Genomic DNA, 19,479 nt, shown 5'->3' on the forward strand with positions numbered 1-19,479 from the left:
CTGTATGCTAACAAGGGGAACACAAAAATATGTCTTCTTGTTATTCCTTGTTGTGGTTAGTGTGGATAATCCCTATTCATGATTGTCGGCAGGTCAAAGGGACTATTTCTTTGCAGAATGTAGTCCCTATAAATAGGATGAGATGAAAAAGAAAAGCCCAGTATCAGGTTTGGGACAGCAGACCAGTGCAACACATCCATTGGTGTTGGATTGGTGTTGATGCAGTTAAGTCCAAACCTGTGCTATACGCCAAGACAACCTGAAAGGGCACGTCAGAATAATAACCAGGGATAATATTTTGAGTGTAACCTGGAGCCCATCTAGTTTTGTGTTTTGAGTGAATTTACCCTTTTGACACAAGCACATTTTATTTGCTTACACAGGCTGCAGGTGCAATAGATCACACCACGAGATCAAACAGACACCTGCACACTGAAGGTAAAAAACAGAACACAAACAGTGTGAGAACTCAGGTGTTTTTCGTTTACACTCATAGATGATGCTGAGTTGATGCTTTGTTTGTTGTTGCTATGATTGGTATCTTTAAAGCGAGCGCAATGCAGTCGGTTGGAATTTCTGACATCTTTGGAATACAGAGAACTTGGGGATAACAGAGTTACTCCTTTTATAACGACTAAGGATTGGTCATAGGGATGACTCTGCATGGATGTGCAGAAAAAAGTTACCATCATGACTTTGCAAAGTACTTGACCATAATGCAGAACTTTATAACAAAGTCATGTATCTTCACTACTGCTCTTTGCGTGACTTTTTAAATGCATTTTTTAAAAACAGTGTTTGTTCTCATATATCGACACATATTACAGGCTATTGCCTAAACACCAGAAGCCATTGCCGAGTCCTGGCAGGCATCACAGAGAGAAACACAAAGTCTTAAAGACTTTTTCACAAGCCCTCGAAAGGTGCTGGGCTGTATTTGCAATGCCATCTAGTGGTGAAAGAGAAGGGGTGTGAAATGTATCTACAGTGAAGAGCACAATTTTTAAAAAAAAGTGTTGTAGCTTGCAGATGTAAGATGATGGACTCTAAATTAAAACAAAAATACTAAGAAAAAAATAGTAAAGGAGTGAAACCACGAGCTTCTTTTAATGGAATTCCCAAAGGGTTTTTTTGTTTTGTTTTTTCAGGGAAAACAGGGAGATCACAGTGGTTTTGGTGATTTCCCGTCCAGGGGAGAGTTTTTATCATGTTGTTTTTACATAAATGACAAATCCAAAGCATTATTGTAAATAATGATGTTATGATGTGAAGCAATCGGGTCTTAGTTAACAAGGTCTTGAATATTCAGGTTCAATTCTATCTTAATTACGTCATAGTACCGTTACCGTATCACCCCCTGCTTTGGGGATTCCCATGATGTCACTTTTTTCCCACACATTTGTTTATTATTATTATTAATCTCTGGCTCTTTAGCTTGTCTTCCTCCCTTCACCCCAACTGGTTTCGTCAGATGGCTGCCCCACCCTGAGCCTGGTTCTACTGGAGGTTTTTCTTTCCAACTGTGACCAAAGCTGTAGCTCAGCGGAGTTTATATGATTGCCAGGGCTTTATCTGTGTTCTGTGTATTATTGTAGGGTATTTACCTTACAATATAAAGCGCCTTGAGGCAACTTTTGATTTGGTGCTATATTAATACTATTGAAATGAAACTGGAATTGACTCCATTGTTTACTCCATTCTATTCTTTTAGAAAGTTCCAAGCCTTGTTGTGGTTCAGGGATTTGTGTGTTCCAGTGATCTGATGAGCTACACTATATTGCCAAGTGCATTTGTGAGGTCAGACAATGATGTTGGGTGAAAAGGCCTGGTTCGCAGTCTCCGCTCTAATTCATCTCATAGCTTTTCTCTTAGGTTGAGGTCAGGACTCTGTGCTGACCAGTCAAGTTCTTCCACACGAGACTCCCTCATCCACGTCTTTATGGACCTTGCTTTGTGCACTGGTGCGCAGTCATATTGGAAGAGGAAGGAGCCATCCCCAAGCTGTTCGCACAAAGTTGGGAGCATGGAATTATCCAAAATGCCTTGGTATGAAATGGCATTAGGGGTTCCTTCCGCTGACACTAAGGGGCCCAGTCTAACTCCTGACAAACAGCTCCATACTATAATCTCCCTTCCACGAAATGTTTCACTTGGCACAATGCAGTCAGACAAGTACCGCTCTCCTGCAACCGACAAACCCAGACTTGTCTATCAGATTGCCAGACGGAAAAGTCTGATTCATCACTCTAGAGAACGTATCTCCACTGCTTTAGAGTCCAGTGGCATCGTGTTTTACACCACTGCATCTGACACTTTGCATTTTGATTGGTGATACAAGGCTAGGATGCAGCTTTTGAGCCATGGAAATCTTTTTTCATGAAGCTTTCTACACACTGTTCTTGAGCTAATCTGAAGGTCACATGACGTTGGAGGTCTGTAGTGATGGATGCTTCAGAAAGTTCACTTGAGCATCTGCTGATCCCACTCTGTGATTTTACATGGTAATACCATTTCATGGTGAACTTTCCGTTGTTCCCTTATCACTTCCATTTTGTTATAATACTTTGTTATAAACCAGCTCATTGTGGAATATTTAGTAGTGAGGACATTTTATGATTATATTTGTTAGACAGGAAGCATCCTATCATGGTACCACACTGGAATTCACTGAGCTCCTGAGAGTGACTCAATCTTTCACAAATGTTTGTGGAAGCATTTTGCATGCCTAGGTGCTAGATCAGTGAATACTTTTGGCAATATAATGTATGTTGTTGGGGGCAATTCACCCCTGGTAGGGTCTCTCAAGTCTAATTGATCCTGGGTGAGAGGCCAGACCAAGAGCAATTTTGGCAGCTCCTATTAGTAAAAAATCAAGGGTCCAATTTACTCTGCCTGGGACAGTGTCGCCAGGCAGGCCCTTCTGGAGCCCCTTAATCTGAACATTGGCTGCTGTTCTCTTAAGTTGCATTGCATTTTTGGGCCACTGGAGTAAAAGTTCTTTTGACAGTCCCAAAAATTATTATTATTATTATTTTCAAATTTCATTTTATTTCAATAATTATAAATTTTTCATATTGACAGGACAATGAAAAAAAAAACTGGATTAGAAAGTAACCAAACAACAGTCTCGTCATAGTCATGGTGCTTTTATGGAACATATCAGCTGTACATAAAAACAACAACAACAACAAAAACTGTGTAAGATAAAAGCTTTAAATGGTCGAAAGATACGTCACATCTACTGATTCTAAATTAAAAAACACTTTAATCAATTCTACACTCACAGGCCACTGTTACACAGTTATTGGGAAATGCAGTTATCTAAACAGTCATACGGAAACAGCTCAATGCATGTAGATATGGTCAAGACAACCTGAGAACGACCACACTGCTTCAAGTCAACAGGACGGTGCACAAGAGTGACTCAGACAACTACTGGTTACAATTAAGGTAAGGAGCAAATCTGAACACACAAATTGTACCTTAAAACAAATGGACTACAGCAGCAATATATTATAATAATGCATAGTAATAAAACTGGATACCACTCCTGTTAATAAAGAACACAAAACTGAACATTTCTGCTGTGACATTCAGAATTTGGTGAAACATGAAAATAAAACATGGAAAAATGTTTTATATTATGTCAATATGAATATATGAACCAAGGTTATAGATTTAGACAGCAACCTGTTGAATCTGTGCTATGAAGAATTAAAGCACTTCTGAAGACAAAAGAGGGTCCTGCTACTTTCAAGGTCTATCTAATTGTAGTGTAAAAATTTATTTTGTGACACTTTGACTATTTTAAAAACATTTCTTATGTACAAATCTTTAATTATGTGTTCAATATGAAGTCATTGCAATAAATGAATAGAAATAAAATGCTGTATATAATGTTTGCACTAAAACACTAACACAATCAGCGTCATTACCACTTGTTACCAACACCATCTAAAACCAATTTATGGCACAAATGCGAGAAGCATCTGTTGCTGAAACAAAAAATGATCTCAAATGATGCCAAAATGATGCTTTCTGAAATACAATTCTTCACTTTATCAAAGCAAAAAATAAAATTTACAATGAAGCAATGATAAAACAGACAAAAGTGTGATAAAGGTGCAGTTAATTTGAGCTTGTCATCTCATTTCTGATTGAAATGGCAGTTTTATTTATATACCACATTTCATTAAAAGCAAACTTAACTCCAAGAACATGAATTGCCAAATGAAGTAAAAATCAATAAAATATAATCAAACAAAACAAAAACACCTACTGGTTGTAGGTCTGTGTAAATAAAAAAGGTTTGAAGTTTTACCGTTTTGATGTACATCTCAGCTCTGACCACTAGATGTCAGCCATCCTCCTTCTGCCCCCCGCTAAGTTTTAATTGAATGATGAATGTGGTTGATGCCCCACTTCAGTCTCTCTCTTTCTCTCTCTCTCGCCCCCCTTTCTACACGACTCTCTACCATCTCCGTCACACAGCCAAAATAATAAAATGCTGACTTCTCAAAGTGCTGTCAGTATGTCGGTCTCAGCATAGCAGCCCTGAAGCTTGACACACAGGAGAGAGGGGTGGGGGGGAGAAATAGGGGGTCGAGAGAGAGTGAGAGGAAGGAAAAAAGAGAAACAAGTTTCTCTGACAGCAGGCTCTGCCTTGCCCAGGGGCTTCAGCACTGCGCTTCTGTGAAGGTAGGTGTGAGGCCGCTCTCTGTGTCTGTTTCAGTGAGTTTTTACTGGCATGTCGGGTTGATTCACACTTTAATCTCTCTCTTTGCCTCTTTGTGGGGCTTTCCTTCATCCATACTCTGTTGTGTCACTATGAGGTGTTTGTAAAATAGGAGAAAGGTGCTAGACAAATGGTATTGTCCAAAAATATGGTGTTTCTGTAAAAAAAGAAAAAAAAGTTCTGTGCTTTTGTGGTTGATTTAACTATAAATCAGAAATGAGTTTTTTGTTTTTTTCTCTCCCAGATATAGCATCTAAAAGACATTCACTTAAATGAATCTATCAGTATGGTATTTGTAGGCTGCCCATCACTGTGTAGGTAATTTGTCACCAGGGATTTGGAGATGTTGTCTCAGGAGTCTGCAAAGTTTGGAAACCAGAAAAGGCTAAAGTTTACACGTGGCCTGCTCGTCCTCTCCATTTAACATCCATTAGTGCCTGATATTTTACTATTATCACCGGGTCAGATTGTCTTTTGGGATTGAATGGTGTAATTATATTAAAAGCAGGGACCTTTCATTTTATGTAGATGGGACCTTTTGGGTTTTTTGGCTCAGGTACAATGTTAGTGAAAGCCACAGTATGTCTTAAAAAATGAATTTGTTTAATGGAACCCCCCCCCCCCCAGCAAAGTGGTTCTTAGGGTGCTCAAAATGGTGCTCTGACTTGGTCTCACGGAGCAACCCAAGCTGGGGAGGATTCACACAGCTGTAAGTAGCTGACTTGTGAAGCTAAAATTAAGCTGAAGGGTGATTTGGAATGTTACACTTGGTCGGTAAGACGTGGAGAAGATGGCTCACTGTTGGTGACAAATCTTCTGAGCTCTCGGTGGCAGAACGAGGCCTTAGCCTGCTCACGAGCAAAAAGAAAAAAACCTATTTCTGCTACCGTTACAGAAAATTGGATCTACCAAAAGAGCAAGGGAAACAGTGCAGTACAGTATTTGGAATCCCTTTAAAGTTTATTTATGTTCCAGTAAAGATAATGCACTGACACAGAGTGTAAATCATCTTGGAGCATTTATGGGTGCATAACCTTTGTCACTATGAAATCTAGATGCTTGTAATGGTCTTTTACTTGTAAAATGCACTGTAACTCCTCCCTGCTGCCTGCTTAAATGCAGTACTTTGACATGTATTCATTAGAACTCCTTGCAGTTAAATTAAATATGATAAAAGTTATACGATGATAAAAGTTACCTTATAATGAGTTATGGTTTTAATGCATTCACAATAAGTGCTTTTATCCTTCAGACCTCTAGCAATCGTTGCTCCAAAATGAAGCTGCACCCATTTTTTTCTTCAAATAACTTCACAGAAGTTCAAGCATTGAAATCTCTAAATACTTGAGCTGCTGTAGACAACATAGTTGTGAAAATGCTTGTAGAAACTCAACAGATGGGTTGAGATAGAAGGTTTGTAAGGGCAGGATTTTAATTGTTGCAGACACACACACTGACAGCTGCAGACACCATGGATGAGCAGTTGTTCTTATTCCACTTTTTTCAAGTCTTCTTGGCATATGCCTGGAGACCCTACATTGTGCCTGAGCAGCGTACAGTGTAGTGTAGTGTCTGCTCAAACAAGTTTGTGTGATCAAAACAAATTTATGTCACTTGGACCCAAGCGGGCATAGTTGTAGATGCAGAAACTGTAACACTGGCTTGACACTGGTTTAATAGGTGCTGTCATCAAGGGGAGTGGAGACCAGGCGTCTGTTCCTGTTGAGGAAAACTCCGTGTGCTTATCAGTCTTAGCTGAAATTTGCCCTGTGAACTCAGTTATTCTGACTGACTGGACTTTTGCTCCCTTTGAGCAAGTTATGAAGTTGGCCTGCATAGGTGTGATCTAATCAAAGGAGAGTGGGGGATATGTCAATAGCAACCGTCTTTGATTTACAGCTAAAATAACATTTAGTTTCTAGTTTTAATTTTTAGTAGGTAGAATTACTTGATACAAAAACGGTTTATATAAATGAGTCAAAGCAATGGGTTAAAAGGGACCTGGATTGAATGCTGCTTACAAAAGCAGTACTTATCTCAAGAGACGGTTTAAGGTTTACGTAAAATGAAACACTCTTATCTGACTTGTAACAAAGAATCACATTTATCTGAATTTGAAAAAAAAAAGAAAAGAAACGTTTTCAGATCAAAACAGAAAAAATATGACCCATTGGACTTTTTTGATTTCACAAAAGGTGAAATAAAAAACTGTATTACAATAAAACATCAATGACATGTAGCTGTACAAATATAGCCAGGCTCAGCTGAGGTCACGACTCCTATAACTAGAGCAGCTGCAGGTGCAGGACATGGTTGAGATTTTAACTGGAAAAAGAACGGTCCAGAGCCAGCTGGCAGCGGCAGGTGACAGTCGCTGCACTGCTCCACACCCATTTTGCTTTCTATCATGCAGAAACCCTGCTGGGACAGCTGGAGACAGATGCACATGCACAAATACACCATCTGTTTCCAATGTGGACAGGGGCTTCCTGGAATGTGTCAAAACACATCATTTGATCAGACTGTTAGTTTACCAGAGTGCTATTTTCTATAGTCTACCAAAGCTGACAACAAGCAATTCCCTCAAAATTGTAAAGTTTTGACTCTGTTTTGTAGTTTTCATGTCTCAGTGGTAGTTTTGCCTTTTGATACTTTGAAGGTTAGCTTTCTGATTTGTCATTTTCCCCCTAATCTACCTTCCCTTTGTGATTATGTGACCCTTCAAGCCTCTATAAGTTAAGAAAATATGTTCTTCGGCGCTTGTAACTGGCAGGTTGTTGGTATCCAGTTGTCTGAGCCCCCACTCTCAGCTCAAGTGTCAGAACAGCCATGTATTTAGCTCATCAATAAGTAAGGCTCAAAGGCTTGACAGCAGGCAAATCACATGAGCTGAGTTTGGACAGAAACCAGTGTAATATCCAGTCCTTTCACTTTTTCACTTTAAAAAAAGGGGAAAATGAATGATCTAGTTGGCCTCATTTTTTTTCATGTCACAATGTTTTGGATTTATGACACTGCTGGCTTCAAATGCATGAGTCAGAATAACATAAATATATATGAATAGGTAAAAAATGACATTTATCAGGCATTGCAGATTACATCATTAGTTTTCTTTTTATTATAGAAAAAAGCCCCACAATGGTTCTTCAAATTTACCAATTAATTGATTTGATTTGACAGATTACCAGACAGTGTTCTGTAAAAAAAAAGAAAAGAAAGGCATTTTAAAAAAGGAGTTCACTGTAATGACTTTTATTGATCTGAAGTCACATTAAAGCATTTTTGTCTGCATCTGTGACATGATGGTCCAGCAAAAGACGAATGACTCTGTAGCTGACTGATATTTAGTGTTTTTTTTATAGCTATGAGTCTAGTCAGAAGAGCTGGGGGAGCTTTACTGTCAAGAGACTGGTAAAACCTTTCATCCGTGGTAAAAAGTGAGTCTAAGTAGATTGATGCCCCACCTTGTCCTGTAAGCTGCATCTTTTAAATCTCCTCTATCTTCCTCAACACTCGCTTATGTGATCCAGCGTTTGCGTCCCTGGCTTTACACATTAGAGGCATGCAGTGTTGATGAAAATAAAGATATACTTTAGTATATGTCATTTTGTGGGGTACAATATAATTTAATGGCCTATATCTTGTTTAAAAAACTCTGTATTCAGAGTTTTTACACATATGTGTATACACAGTACACAGTATAACACAGTCACATTATGTGTGGGGACTAGACTTTACTGTGGGCACGAAAAGAAATCCCCACAATAAAGATTTGAAATTTTATGGGTAGAAACATGACTTTTGGTTAGGTTAGGTCTGTGAAATTGATGTACGTCATTGTTTTGTCCTGTATGTGTATGCGTATTTGTGTGTTTGCGTTTGTGTGTGTCTGTCTCCCCTTTCTAATAAAATGTAACCTGATCAGTGACTCTAAGAACACAAACAAGCTTTCAGTCTCAGACGCTTTATGAAGAATAGAATAGAATAGAATAGAATAGAATAGAATAGAATGCCCATTAATCGCAAAGTTATTTAGAGCTTCTGGAATAATGCAGAACAGCGCAGTTCAGTTCTGTTTCCATGGTAACCAAGTTCCCATGGTGTCGTCAGGGAAACCAACTCATTTGGTTGTGTTGTGTCAGGACATTATTTTTTACTGACTTTCTAGAGAAACTCTGGTGACACAACAAACTCACAGGGCCTTACAAACAAACACAAGGTGTGCCTTTCCACCTCAGGCCGATATCCTTATTCAACTTTTCATATCAGAAATTTTGTGTGTTAAATGTTTCAGCTTTTTCATGTGTTTGTGCTTTTGTTTTGAAAAAAAAAAAAAAAAAGATCAAGAAAAGAAGTTAAAATCTTAAAAGAGGATGTGGCTCATTTGTATGTTATAAACCATTGTTATAAATAATTTATATCTTGATACACAGCTTTTATTTTCAATTCATTTAAAAATGGAAATGAGAAACTTGACATCTGCTGCACATATGCAGTCACTAATTTGGACCATCTTGATAAACAAAAATAAAGAGCAAGAGCACCCTGAAACACAAAACCCCGCAACCGCAATAGAGTTATTTGAGTGCTGGAAAAGTACACTTTTCAGATCACTTTGGATAGTGGAAAGTTACTCCGAATTATGCTGTCCTAATCCATCCTTGAGCACATGATTATGTTGTCATGCAAAAGAACTGCCTGCTATAAAACACTTGGAGTTATAGATGTGAGTGGTTTCTGACATCACACTAGCAGACTGCCTGCAAAATACAATATTGTATGACCTGATCTGCAATGGTTTTCCCTCTGTGACCAAGTTGGGGAAAAATTTGGAGTGAAAATGAAAACACTGGCCCTTTAACCTGATAGCTGTATTACTCATACTTTGACCCAGATGTATACATGTTCTATCACTGTGGTATTTTCATGTTTGGGGAGCCCTGTGGTGTTGTGTGTAGACCACGCTCTTTGTTATTGGAGGCTGGTGTGAATTAACTGTAATGTTTTAATGTGTCAAAAGCATAACTGTATCACTGAGTTTTCATCCCTGGGTGCAGATATGTTTCGGGTGGGTCCACAACTGTATCAGCGAGTGTCTGTCAATGATAAATAAGGGATTGCACTTTCCACTCCTCTCTTCTCTCCATTTGACTATTCTTAGTCACTGTGTGGTAAGCTGAGGGTTTAAAGTTACAAAGACCTCATTCTCGCTCTCAGTCTTTCGTTGCTTACACTTCTTCGTGTCACTGAGTCTCTCCTCCTGTTAAAACTGCAAAGCATCAGTGAGCTCTTCTGCTGCAGTTTGCTTTAAGGTGAAAATAAAGACTATCCAAGAATGTGATCTGGGGGCTGCTGTAGCATATTTACACAGACACTGCTTTCCTGAGTATTGCAGATGTATTATTGGAAGCGCATCTATTATTATCATAATAGCATTATTGAAGCACTCTGGATAGGGCAGCTGATAGGAGATCATGACGCTACTTGCCAAGGACAGTGGTTGACAAAATGCAATGAAGGGGACCCCCTGTGGTCCTTGACAGGTTTCCAAGAGGATCCCAGATAAAATAAGAGCTGGGTGGTCAGAAGATCTGCGGATTAAGCTTTCTGACCATGAGCTGTAACATCCTCTGTTAGCATCTGGCTGAGGATTTCAAAAGCCTGTGTTTACACTGCAACATGTTTAATGTAGGCTATAGTAATGATAAAACAGTACTCAGTCACTCCTTTGTCTTGCATGATTAACTGTCAAAGGTAAGCTTTTTACAATGAAACTGATATTATTGTAAGAGTTTCTAACATAATAAATGACAGCACAAGATAAGTAAAAGAGGGTTGGAAATAGGACACAGTAAAAGAAGCCAAGGTACGACAGAAAAAAGATTTTAGATAAGAGAGTATAAAGATTGATTGTCCTCTCTTCCTTTTCCCCCTTTTTTTACTGGCAGTGCCCTCTCACCCAGGGGTGCGCAGCAGTGTGTATGAGTGAGTGTGTGTATATGTGAGTCACAGCCTCAGGAACCATGTCAGACCCCAGGGACATTGATGAGGATGCCATCCTCAGAGGCCTTAGTGCCGAGGAGCTGGATCAGCTGGAGTATGAGCTGCAGGAGATGGACCCTGAGGTATGGATGATTTGACCTAAAACCTGCTTTTCCAGTGCCACGGGGCTTTAATAGCTGGTTCCTGACATTCACAAGTCTTACCTTTGTGCCTAAAATCTACCCGACATCAGGAGTAGCTTGTTAACCATCAGACATGTGGGAAGTATGTGACATCTAAAGCAAGAACTACATTTTTTTTTACCCTACCAATGATTGACTTTGTTACTTGTAAATTTTTTACTAGCAGGAGAGTAAAAGCAAATGATGAAGTTTTAAAGCATACCTCTCAGTCAGTAAACTATAGTGTTGCCATATCAAACATTACCCAATTATAAAGATAAAAGAACATGGTTCTACAATGCAGAAAGTGCATGGGTTACAAATTACATTTCATTTTAGTGAGTTCGTTCATAAAAGAAAAAGTTTTTAATGGGTCTCTCACTTTTCACATTAGATGTAAAAAAAAATAGCATCCATTTGCAGAATATGTTCATTTGATGCACTTTCAGTACAGGGTAAAACATTACATGCATTAAAAGTGAGTCTAGAAGCCAACATTTTATATAATTCTTAGAAGGAACACAACAAGTAAGATAACAAGGAAGGAAGACAACAAGGAACCTTCTCAGCTATCTTTTGGGTAATAAATTCTGCTACTTCTCTGTTCAGATCATTTGATATACCTAAAACTTTCTACTAATTTAGTCTTATTTTCCCATCAACATAATATGATCCAATGTTCTCCCAGAATGCCATGCTGCCAGCTGGCTTTCGGCAACGAGATCAGACAAAGAAGAGCCCGACGGGGCCATTTGACCGTGACGCCCTGATGAAGCACCTGGAGAAGCAGGCCCTGGAGCACGAGGACAGGGAGGACCTGGTGCCCTTCACTGGTGAAAAGAAAGGTGGGAAAGCAGATTCTTTGTCTGAGGATTTATGTAGGTGTCCTGTTACATAATATGCAGCAAGTCATTTAACTTTGTTTTCAGGCTAAAGTTTGAACATACAGTAAAAATCTATCTAAGCACTTTCAATTGGGTATAGTTAGTCACTAATATCAACAATAGAATTTGCAATAAATGGAAACTAGTGATGCAAAAAGCAGATGTTCTTGGGATTCACCACTGAAATTGTGAAGATAAATGAGCACAAAAAAGAGCTGAGAAAGCACCAAGTAGGATTAAGTGAAACCTGAGTTTATTAAAGCTCCATTTGTGATATGTTTTGGGAAAAATCATACAAATAAAGCTTTTATGAGAAGTGAAATTATTAGATAGATAACTTCATTAAGAAATATATATATATATAAACAAACATCAGATATTTTGTAGTTTTTTTTAACTACCTTTTTTGGCTTTTGCTACCCTTTTGCCTGCCTTTGTCTTCTTATTTATCATCTTTTTCTTTCTGTATCTAGGAAAGCCTTTTGTGGCCAAGAAAGCACCAGAGATCCCCCTGCATGAGCAGGTGATCCTGGAACCAGAGCTAGAAGAGGCCTTGAAAAATGCCACTGATGCAGAGATGTGTGATATTGCAGGTAAGATTTACTATTGCTACTGTTTACTATTACTACTAATTGTTTTAATAGCAATGGCAGCACTATACTTATGTAGTATATATACTATATACATTGGTTTTTTACAAGTGCAACTTAGTAAACAGTGTGCTTTTATGACAGGCTTTATCAGGCTGCAGATAATTCCAAAATCTATATTTAGTGTGTATTTCAGGAGCTAAACATCTAACGATCCACCAGGTAATCACAGGTAAAAGGGAACTGCAACTATTACTCTGACCACAAGTTCTTAGAAAAAAAAACTATGTATCCATCCATCCATCCATTCATCCCCTTATCCAGTGGAGGCTTGTAGGGAAGTTGGAGAGGTTGGGTGCATACTGGACAGGGTGGCAGTTTATCCCAGGATGCACAAAAGACAAAACATAATAGCAATCTCAAATTTAAGGAATAGTGCTTTAGTTTGTTCTCTCCCTAATACTGTAATGAGGGGAACCAGTGTTGCCTTCTTGAATCACATACATACAATAGGAGACAGATTTCTCAGTCAGATCTGCTCATCGTGTCCAGTGAACAGATCTGACTGAGAAATCAAGGAACAGTGCATGCTCAGCAACTTGTGAAGTAAAGCATACGCTGCTTTATCATTCATTCCAACTGTAATGAGGACCATAATTTATAAAATGAACATTGTGTTTATTTGATAAGATTTGGAACTAGAGACTGAGACCGTAAACTTGTTAGGGAAATGTTTACTGAGATCACAGACAAAGGAGCTGAACGGTCATTTTCTCATAGACTTCTACATAACCAAACATCTTTTTGAAACCAGAGCCATTGCCCTCTTGTACTTTTGTGAGGGATGAAATGGGTAAAAAAAAGTGTTAAATGCGAATATTAGCAATGGTTCTGTCCCAGTAAGCCATACTAATGAGTCGGCATTCATAACACCAAGACCCCGACTCACCTATGACATGCAAAAATGTCTGTAATTACATCTTTTTTTGTGTGATGTCATCTGTTTGTCCTCATGCAATTTCCCACCAGTCGGTGCTTATTAACCAACAATGACATGCACAGCATACTGTGACCTCAGTGTTTTCATCACAGCGGCTTTGACCCACATAGTTCTATTATACAGATCCATTCTCTTTCGACTGCTAGCTTTATATTGTTTCCCTCAACACTGAGACAGCTAGGTTAATGACATGGCCAAACATGTGACGGGGTCCAATTCCCCACGCTCAGCAACACAAAAATAAATAGGCCTGGCTCCAGGCCACCGAAGGAAGGGTGGAGTGGACATGGGGATGGTGGAGGCAAAGATATTGTATCTGTTTAAAACATACTGTGTTTGCAGATAAAGCCTCAGTTTTCCATGTTTTCAGAAACTTGAAATTTAAAAAAAATTCACACTTGTTGGATTGCTTTGTTCTTGAATAATGAAATCATTTAAGAGGTGATTTTGACATTTTTTTTTAATGTACTAATGCATCTTAGGTTAGTAGTAGTGGTAAACAGCGAAAATAAAGAAAATGTAGCGACAGTATGACAACTGCAGCTTTGTCAAAGTTAACAGTATCCTGTGTAATGCCCTTTCTGGGCTTCTTAAGTGTTAGAGAGAAATCAAAACCCTTACAGCCTTCCTCAGTGAGTTACGTTGCTCATCAGTGATTGGACAAGATCTATTTGGGAGAGCTGCTTTGCAAATGCATAAATAATGCTTTGATCTAACTGAAAACCTTAGATTTTCTAAAATCCTCTACACACCATTAATCCTAAATGCTGGATGGTATTTTAGGCAAACTGAAACATAAAACATGCTTTATTGAGTGTGAACCCCTGAACAGGCAGTTAGACTCCCCTGATGTGCCAAACAGGCAGGCAGGCATCCGGAAAGGCAAAGTAGGGGAACATGTTTGTCCAGCACCATGAGTCTGACAGAGAGACCGCCGTTTTAAGCTTGGATAGAGTCCAGATGGGGATTAAACCTCGGTTAGCCTCTGTCAGTCTATTGTTGGGGCTTTCTGGCAAACAGACTAAAGGGAATGAATAGCCTGGCTGGCATGTCCAACAAATCACTTAAGGATTTTGATTTATATAAGACTTAGCAGTTTATTTTAATTTATTTAAATTGATCTGGTCTTGATTTATTTAGATTTATCTCAGTTTATTTAAAATAATTCCAGCATTAAATTTTTTTAGGTTGTTGTTAGTGTATTTAGCCACTTTAGGATGGCATGGGTGTCCATGGCAAATACTCACCTTAACCTCTACACACACACACACGCACACACACACACACACACACACACACACACACACACACACACACACACACACACACACACACACACACACACACACACACACACACACACACACACAAGGACCTTCCCATGGTTAGAAACACTCCAACACTGAATGAGGAGGTTGGTGGGAAGGTGCTATGCAGGGAGGTGTTGCTGTCACAGCAGTTGGCTTGTCGGAGACTTTGGACCTGGCAGGTTTAAACAAGAGCAAAAAAAAAAACCCACAAAACAACTTGAAGTCTGCCTCCTCCTGGTTGTAAACAGTAACAGCAATAGAAAAAGAAGCCACAATTCAACAGCTGTAGAAGGTATTCATTTGTATAAGTAATTTGTTTAGAATGTAAATATTTTATATAAGTGTAACCTGTGTAAGTTCTAGTTCACATGAATATAATAATGAAGACAAAAGTAATTTTATCCAATGATAAACTGCAGAAATTGGGAAAAAAATTTATCACAGTATATTGTCACCTAATCTTCAAACTACTACAACTACCGTGAATATTATGATACTATAATATTACAGTTCATATTAAACACAATAAAATAACACAATACTAACTCCTGCACTAATATGCAGATTGTGAGGTTCTTATTTAATATTTTATTGTTTCCAGTTTGGGTTCCTCTTTGCTACATTTCAGCAGTAAATGCTACTTTGACATTATTACTCTAATATGACGGGTATTCTTTGTATTTTGAAATGGTCTTTATAGCATTTATGATCAGCTCATATTGCTATACAGTTAAGCTTAGAGGTATAACATGTAAAAGCAGTAGAATATCTTTTTACATCACAATTTTTAGCATATGTTAGCAGTAAAACAACAACAACAAAGGTATAAATAATTATTTTTAACATCTAACACTGAACACAATTATTGTGCATCACATGAATGTCTTGGTTTTAATGTCCTGCAGTGTTATTGTTTTTGTTTTGCTGAGGTGTCAGCTGTTTAAGAAAATCAAAATGCGATACACCCGTCCTGCACTACCACATCAAACAGCTGACAGACATGGGTCAGCATATTGCTGATTGTGACCACTGGCAACCTCCATAACAAACCTAAAAACAGGAAAACAAAAAAGCCAGTGATCACTGAACTATAACTTCAACTTAATGCAATAGGAATGATGCAAAGATATAGTTAGTGTTACTTGAGAAAAGCAGGACTTCCTTCACCTTTTCTAAATACTTGCTATTGATGTATTTTTAGGATTAGTCTGACCTGACAAATACTTTAGGTGCCCATAAACAGAATCTTCTCCTCTTCTAACTTTGTGTGGTCACAAATTAACACTGTCTCAATGTCAGCTATAATAACACTAAGAATTCTAGAGGCCCACAGCTTGACCCTGAAAGTTGTGTATTGTGCAGGGTATCATTACTTCCTTGGGGGCCCCTCGAAAGTGTAAGATTAGAGGTCCCCACTGAACTCAGACAACAGTTTCCTTATCTCATCAAACACCTGTGCACACACACATAGACACACACAGGAGATGAAGGAAAAGGGAAAACTAACTGTGGCACTTTAGGTTTTGTCCTCGCCACAGAAACATTTTTTCCTAGCAAAGCAATATTAACAAACTTGCCTTTGGTATATCAGTACAGGGACACAGGACACACCATTAAAACTAGCTACAAAAATAAGTATAACAGGGGCACAACTCTCTGATTTTATTCAAATAGTATAGATATTTTTATCTGAATGTATTCATGGTGATTGTTTTCCTGTATTTACAGCTATCCTTGGAATGTACACGCTGATGAGTAACAAGCAGTACTACGATGCTCTGGGCACCACAGGCACCATCGCCAACACAGAGGGCATCAACAGTATGTCTGAAAGCCAAAGACATTTCATGAACTATTGCTTATACTCACACAGACAGACGTTAAAATGAAATGCAGACAGAAATGTGACAGTACTGTATGTTTTATTGTGTACCGTTTACACTGTAGCCTCAGTTGTGATCATGTATCTCCTTCAGGCGTTGTGAAACCAGATCCCTTCAAGGTCTTCCCTGAAGAACCTCCAAACCCCACCAATGTGGAGGAAACCCTGGAGAGAATTCACAACAATGATAGCAGCCTGACTGAAGTCAACCTTAACAACATCAAGGTCAGCTCGTTGGAACGTCACAATTATGAAAAAATTATGCACAAATAAAAAAAATGTTTGTCAAAGGGAACTTGAAGCTGGACTCAGAGTCCTTAAACTCCCAAACAAGATTAATTTCCCATACGACAACAAATATTACACAATCGTTTCAGTGAACCAGCTCATGTCATTTGCTATACTGATACTTGGCTGCAAAACCCGGATCTGCAAGCTTATCAAGTATTCCTTGTTTGCGAACTGAACATCCCCGTATTTTCCTTGCAGGACATTCCCATCCCAACACTAAAAGAGATCTTTGAAGCGATGAAAGGAAACTCTCACGTGGAGTTTCTGAGCATCGCTGCAACCCGAAGCAATGACCCTGTGGCACATGTGAGTAAATTACCCATTGTAATTATCAACTGCTTGCCAATGACAGCAAATTTCCTCAAAGTTTAAATTCATTTTTATGGTATTTATTTCTTTGATATAAAAATCTTAGAAATGTCTTACAGTTTATATCTCATTCTAGCTATAGATCTATTTGTTAACTGAATGACTAACTCTTGATTGAGGGTATTAGAGAATATTTATTTGTAGTGTAAAATATCAACTTAAGGTACTGTTGTACCTCTACTACTTATTATTGTTTTACATAAAAAGACTTTAATTGCAATGACTGAAGTTTTACTTCAGATTCTATAAAGATTTCCTTTTCTTTGTCACCTGATCTTCAGATGCACTGTGGTAAACTGCAGTATATATCCGAATGTGTCTGCCACCTGACTATAAAAAATATTTTTTAAGTCCTTAAGAACTTTTAAAATGTGGAAGAAAAATATAGTTTCAATGTGCGTTTCTGTCTGTGTTTCTAGGCATGCGCTGAGATGCTGCAGGAGAACACCAGCTTACAGAGTCTTAACATCGAGTCTAACTTCATCACCGCAGACGGCATGATGGCGATCATCAAAGCAATGGCTAATAACGCCACACTGATGGAGCTCAAGATTGACAACCAGGTTAGAAACAAATTATTGGACATTAAAGACATTAAATTGTAATTTTGCACCAACAAAGCGATTCCAAAAGAGCTATTAGCCAAAGACTTGGCATATTTCAGCATGATGTGCAGTGTAATCTAAAAAAGTGAAAGAAATTAAATCGAAAAACACAATGAAACATGGAATGACCTCCCCAGAGGCTGGACCTGAACATTACTGAAGCAGTGTGGGATTGTCTGAAGACTATTTAAAAAAATTACAAGCCTGCCTAAAAGAATAAAAACGGTGGTAACACCAACTATTAATTTTCAAGCTCATTAGAACTGTGCAAACTTTGCCTTATATACTGTATTTCCATGTATTTTTGGATATTTCAGTAAATCACTGCACGTATTTCCCATTTTAATGGTAACATATAAAAAAAGACTTATGCACAGCAACCAAAACAAGATATCCTAATTTTTATTGTCCATGTATGAAATAACTGAGTTAATACTCATACCCAATGGCATGCTTTTCTTACTGCTTTCAAATTTAATTCACAATGGAAAAAAGAACTCAGTGCTTGATTGCGTTATCCTTTCATGTATCATACAGCGACAGAAACTTGGAGACTCAGTTGAGATGGAGATTGCCTCCATGTTGGAGAACAACTCTAGTATCCTGAGGTTTGGCTACCACTTCACCCAGCAGGGTCCCCGAGCCAGAGCCGCCATGGCCATCACACGAAACAATGACATGAGTAAGAAATGATCCTGAATGCATGGTCAGATAGTCTTGAAATATTCATGTATAATACAAGGAATCATTTAAAGTGTTATTGGATTGTGTAACAGAATCTGAAATCGGCATCTTCTCTCTTACATAGTTCGTCAGCAAAGATTAAGATGAACACGACAAGGAGTGAGCAGAAGAGCAACCATTAGCCCCTCAGAGCCTGCAAAACAGATGACTCTTGTGCCAGCTCACTGTGGTGCAGCAGAGCTGAATGAATTCTCCCAAATCAATTCTGGTCACTGTGCCTGGGAGAAACCATGTCTAACATCCATGTTCAACCATTCATTTCATTTACTGCAGCAAGAGTTTTGTAGGTTGCTGAATTTATCATAAAGGCATGTATAGATCACAAGCACAACCTGAAGTGTCTTTTTTGTGCTTTTAGTTTATGCGTCACCAACATCAGCCCAAACAAATAGTTAACTACTTTCATTCACTAATTCAATGTGGTGCTATATCATCTGTGGGAGAGGGGGGAAAAAATCTGTAAATACTTTAAATAAAAATATATATTCGATAATTTTTTGTAATTGTTTGGTAAGTTTAATTTTATTGTTTCTAATTCTTATTGCACACATAAATATTATACTCAACAAATATTATTTTAAATGCACCAACAAAAAAATTCATATACTTTTAAGGCACATTTAAGGAGACTATCTACAGGTTGTGAGTTGGATTTACATAAAGTAAGTAAAGTAATTGTGTTAAAGTAATCTGTATTTGAACCACTGATACTGGACAAACTGTTGTTTACAAAAGTGACAGCATTTTTTTTCCAAATTGTGTCCATCAAATAATTGCCGTCTTGTAAATGATTAATTAAGAACTGTGATTAACCACCTTTTTTTGGTGGTTAAGGCGGAGTTCATTTTGACTCAGCACACACACACATTACTGGCAGACCTGTTGAATCAAGAGATTACTTAAAT

General features: G+C 38.2%; 1 protein-coding gene across 1 annotated transcript; it reads left to right on the forward strand.

Annotated features, from left to right (window-relative positions):
- The first annotated feature begins 4,444 nt into the window (after nt 1–4,444).
- tmod4 (tropomodulin 4 (muscle)) lies at nt 4,445–19,054 on the forward strand. The gene is made up of 10 exons (XM_063485689.1): nt 4,445–4,698; nt 10,684–10,860; nt 11,588–11,744; nt 12,257–12,376; nt 16,412–16,504; nt 16,660–16,790; nt 17,055–17,162; nt 17,645–17,788; nt 18,368–18,512; nt 18,639–19,054. Exons 2-10 carry the CDS (start codon nt 10,759–10,761, stop codon nt 18,659–18,661), a joined length of 1,023 nt encoding a protein of 340 aa, XP_063341759.1. The 5' UTR covers nt 4,445–4,698; nt 10,684–10,758; the 3' UTR covers nt 18,662–19,054.
- Nucleotides 19,055–19,479: the final 425 nt, after the last annotated feature.

The sequence above is a fragment of the Pelmatolapia mariae genome, linkage group LG10_11 (assembly GCF_036321145.2).
Source record: "Pelmatolapia mariae isolate MD_Pm_ZW linkage group LG10_11, Pm_UMD_F_2, whole genome shotgun sequence".
NCBI classification, from domain to species: domain Eukaryota; kingdom Metazoa; phylum Chordata; class Actinopteri; order Cichliformes; family Cichlidae; genus Pelmatolapia; species Pelmatolapia mariae.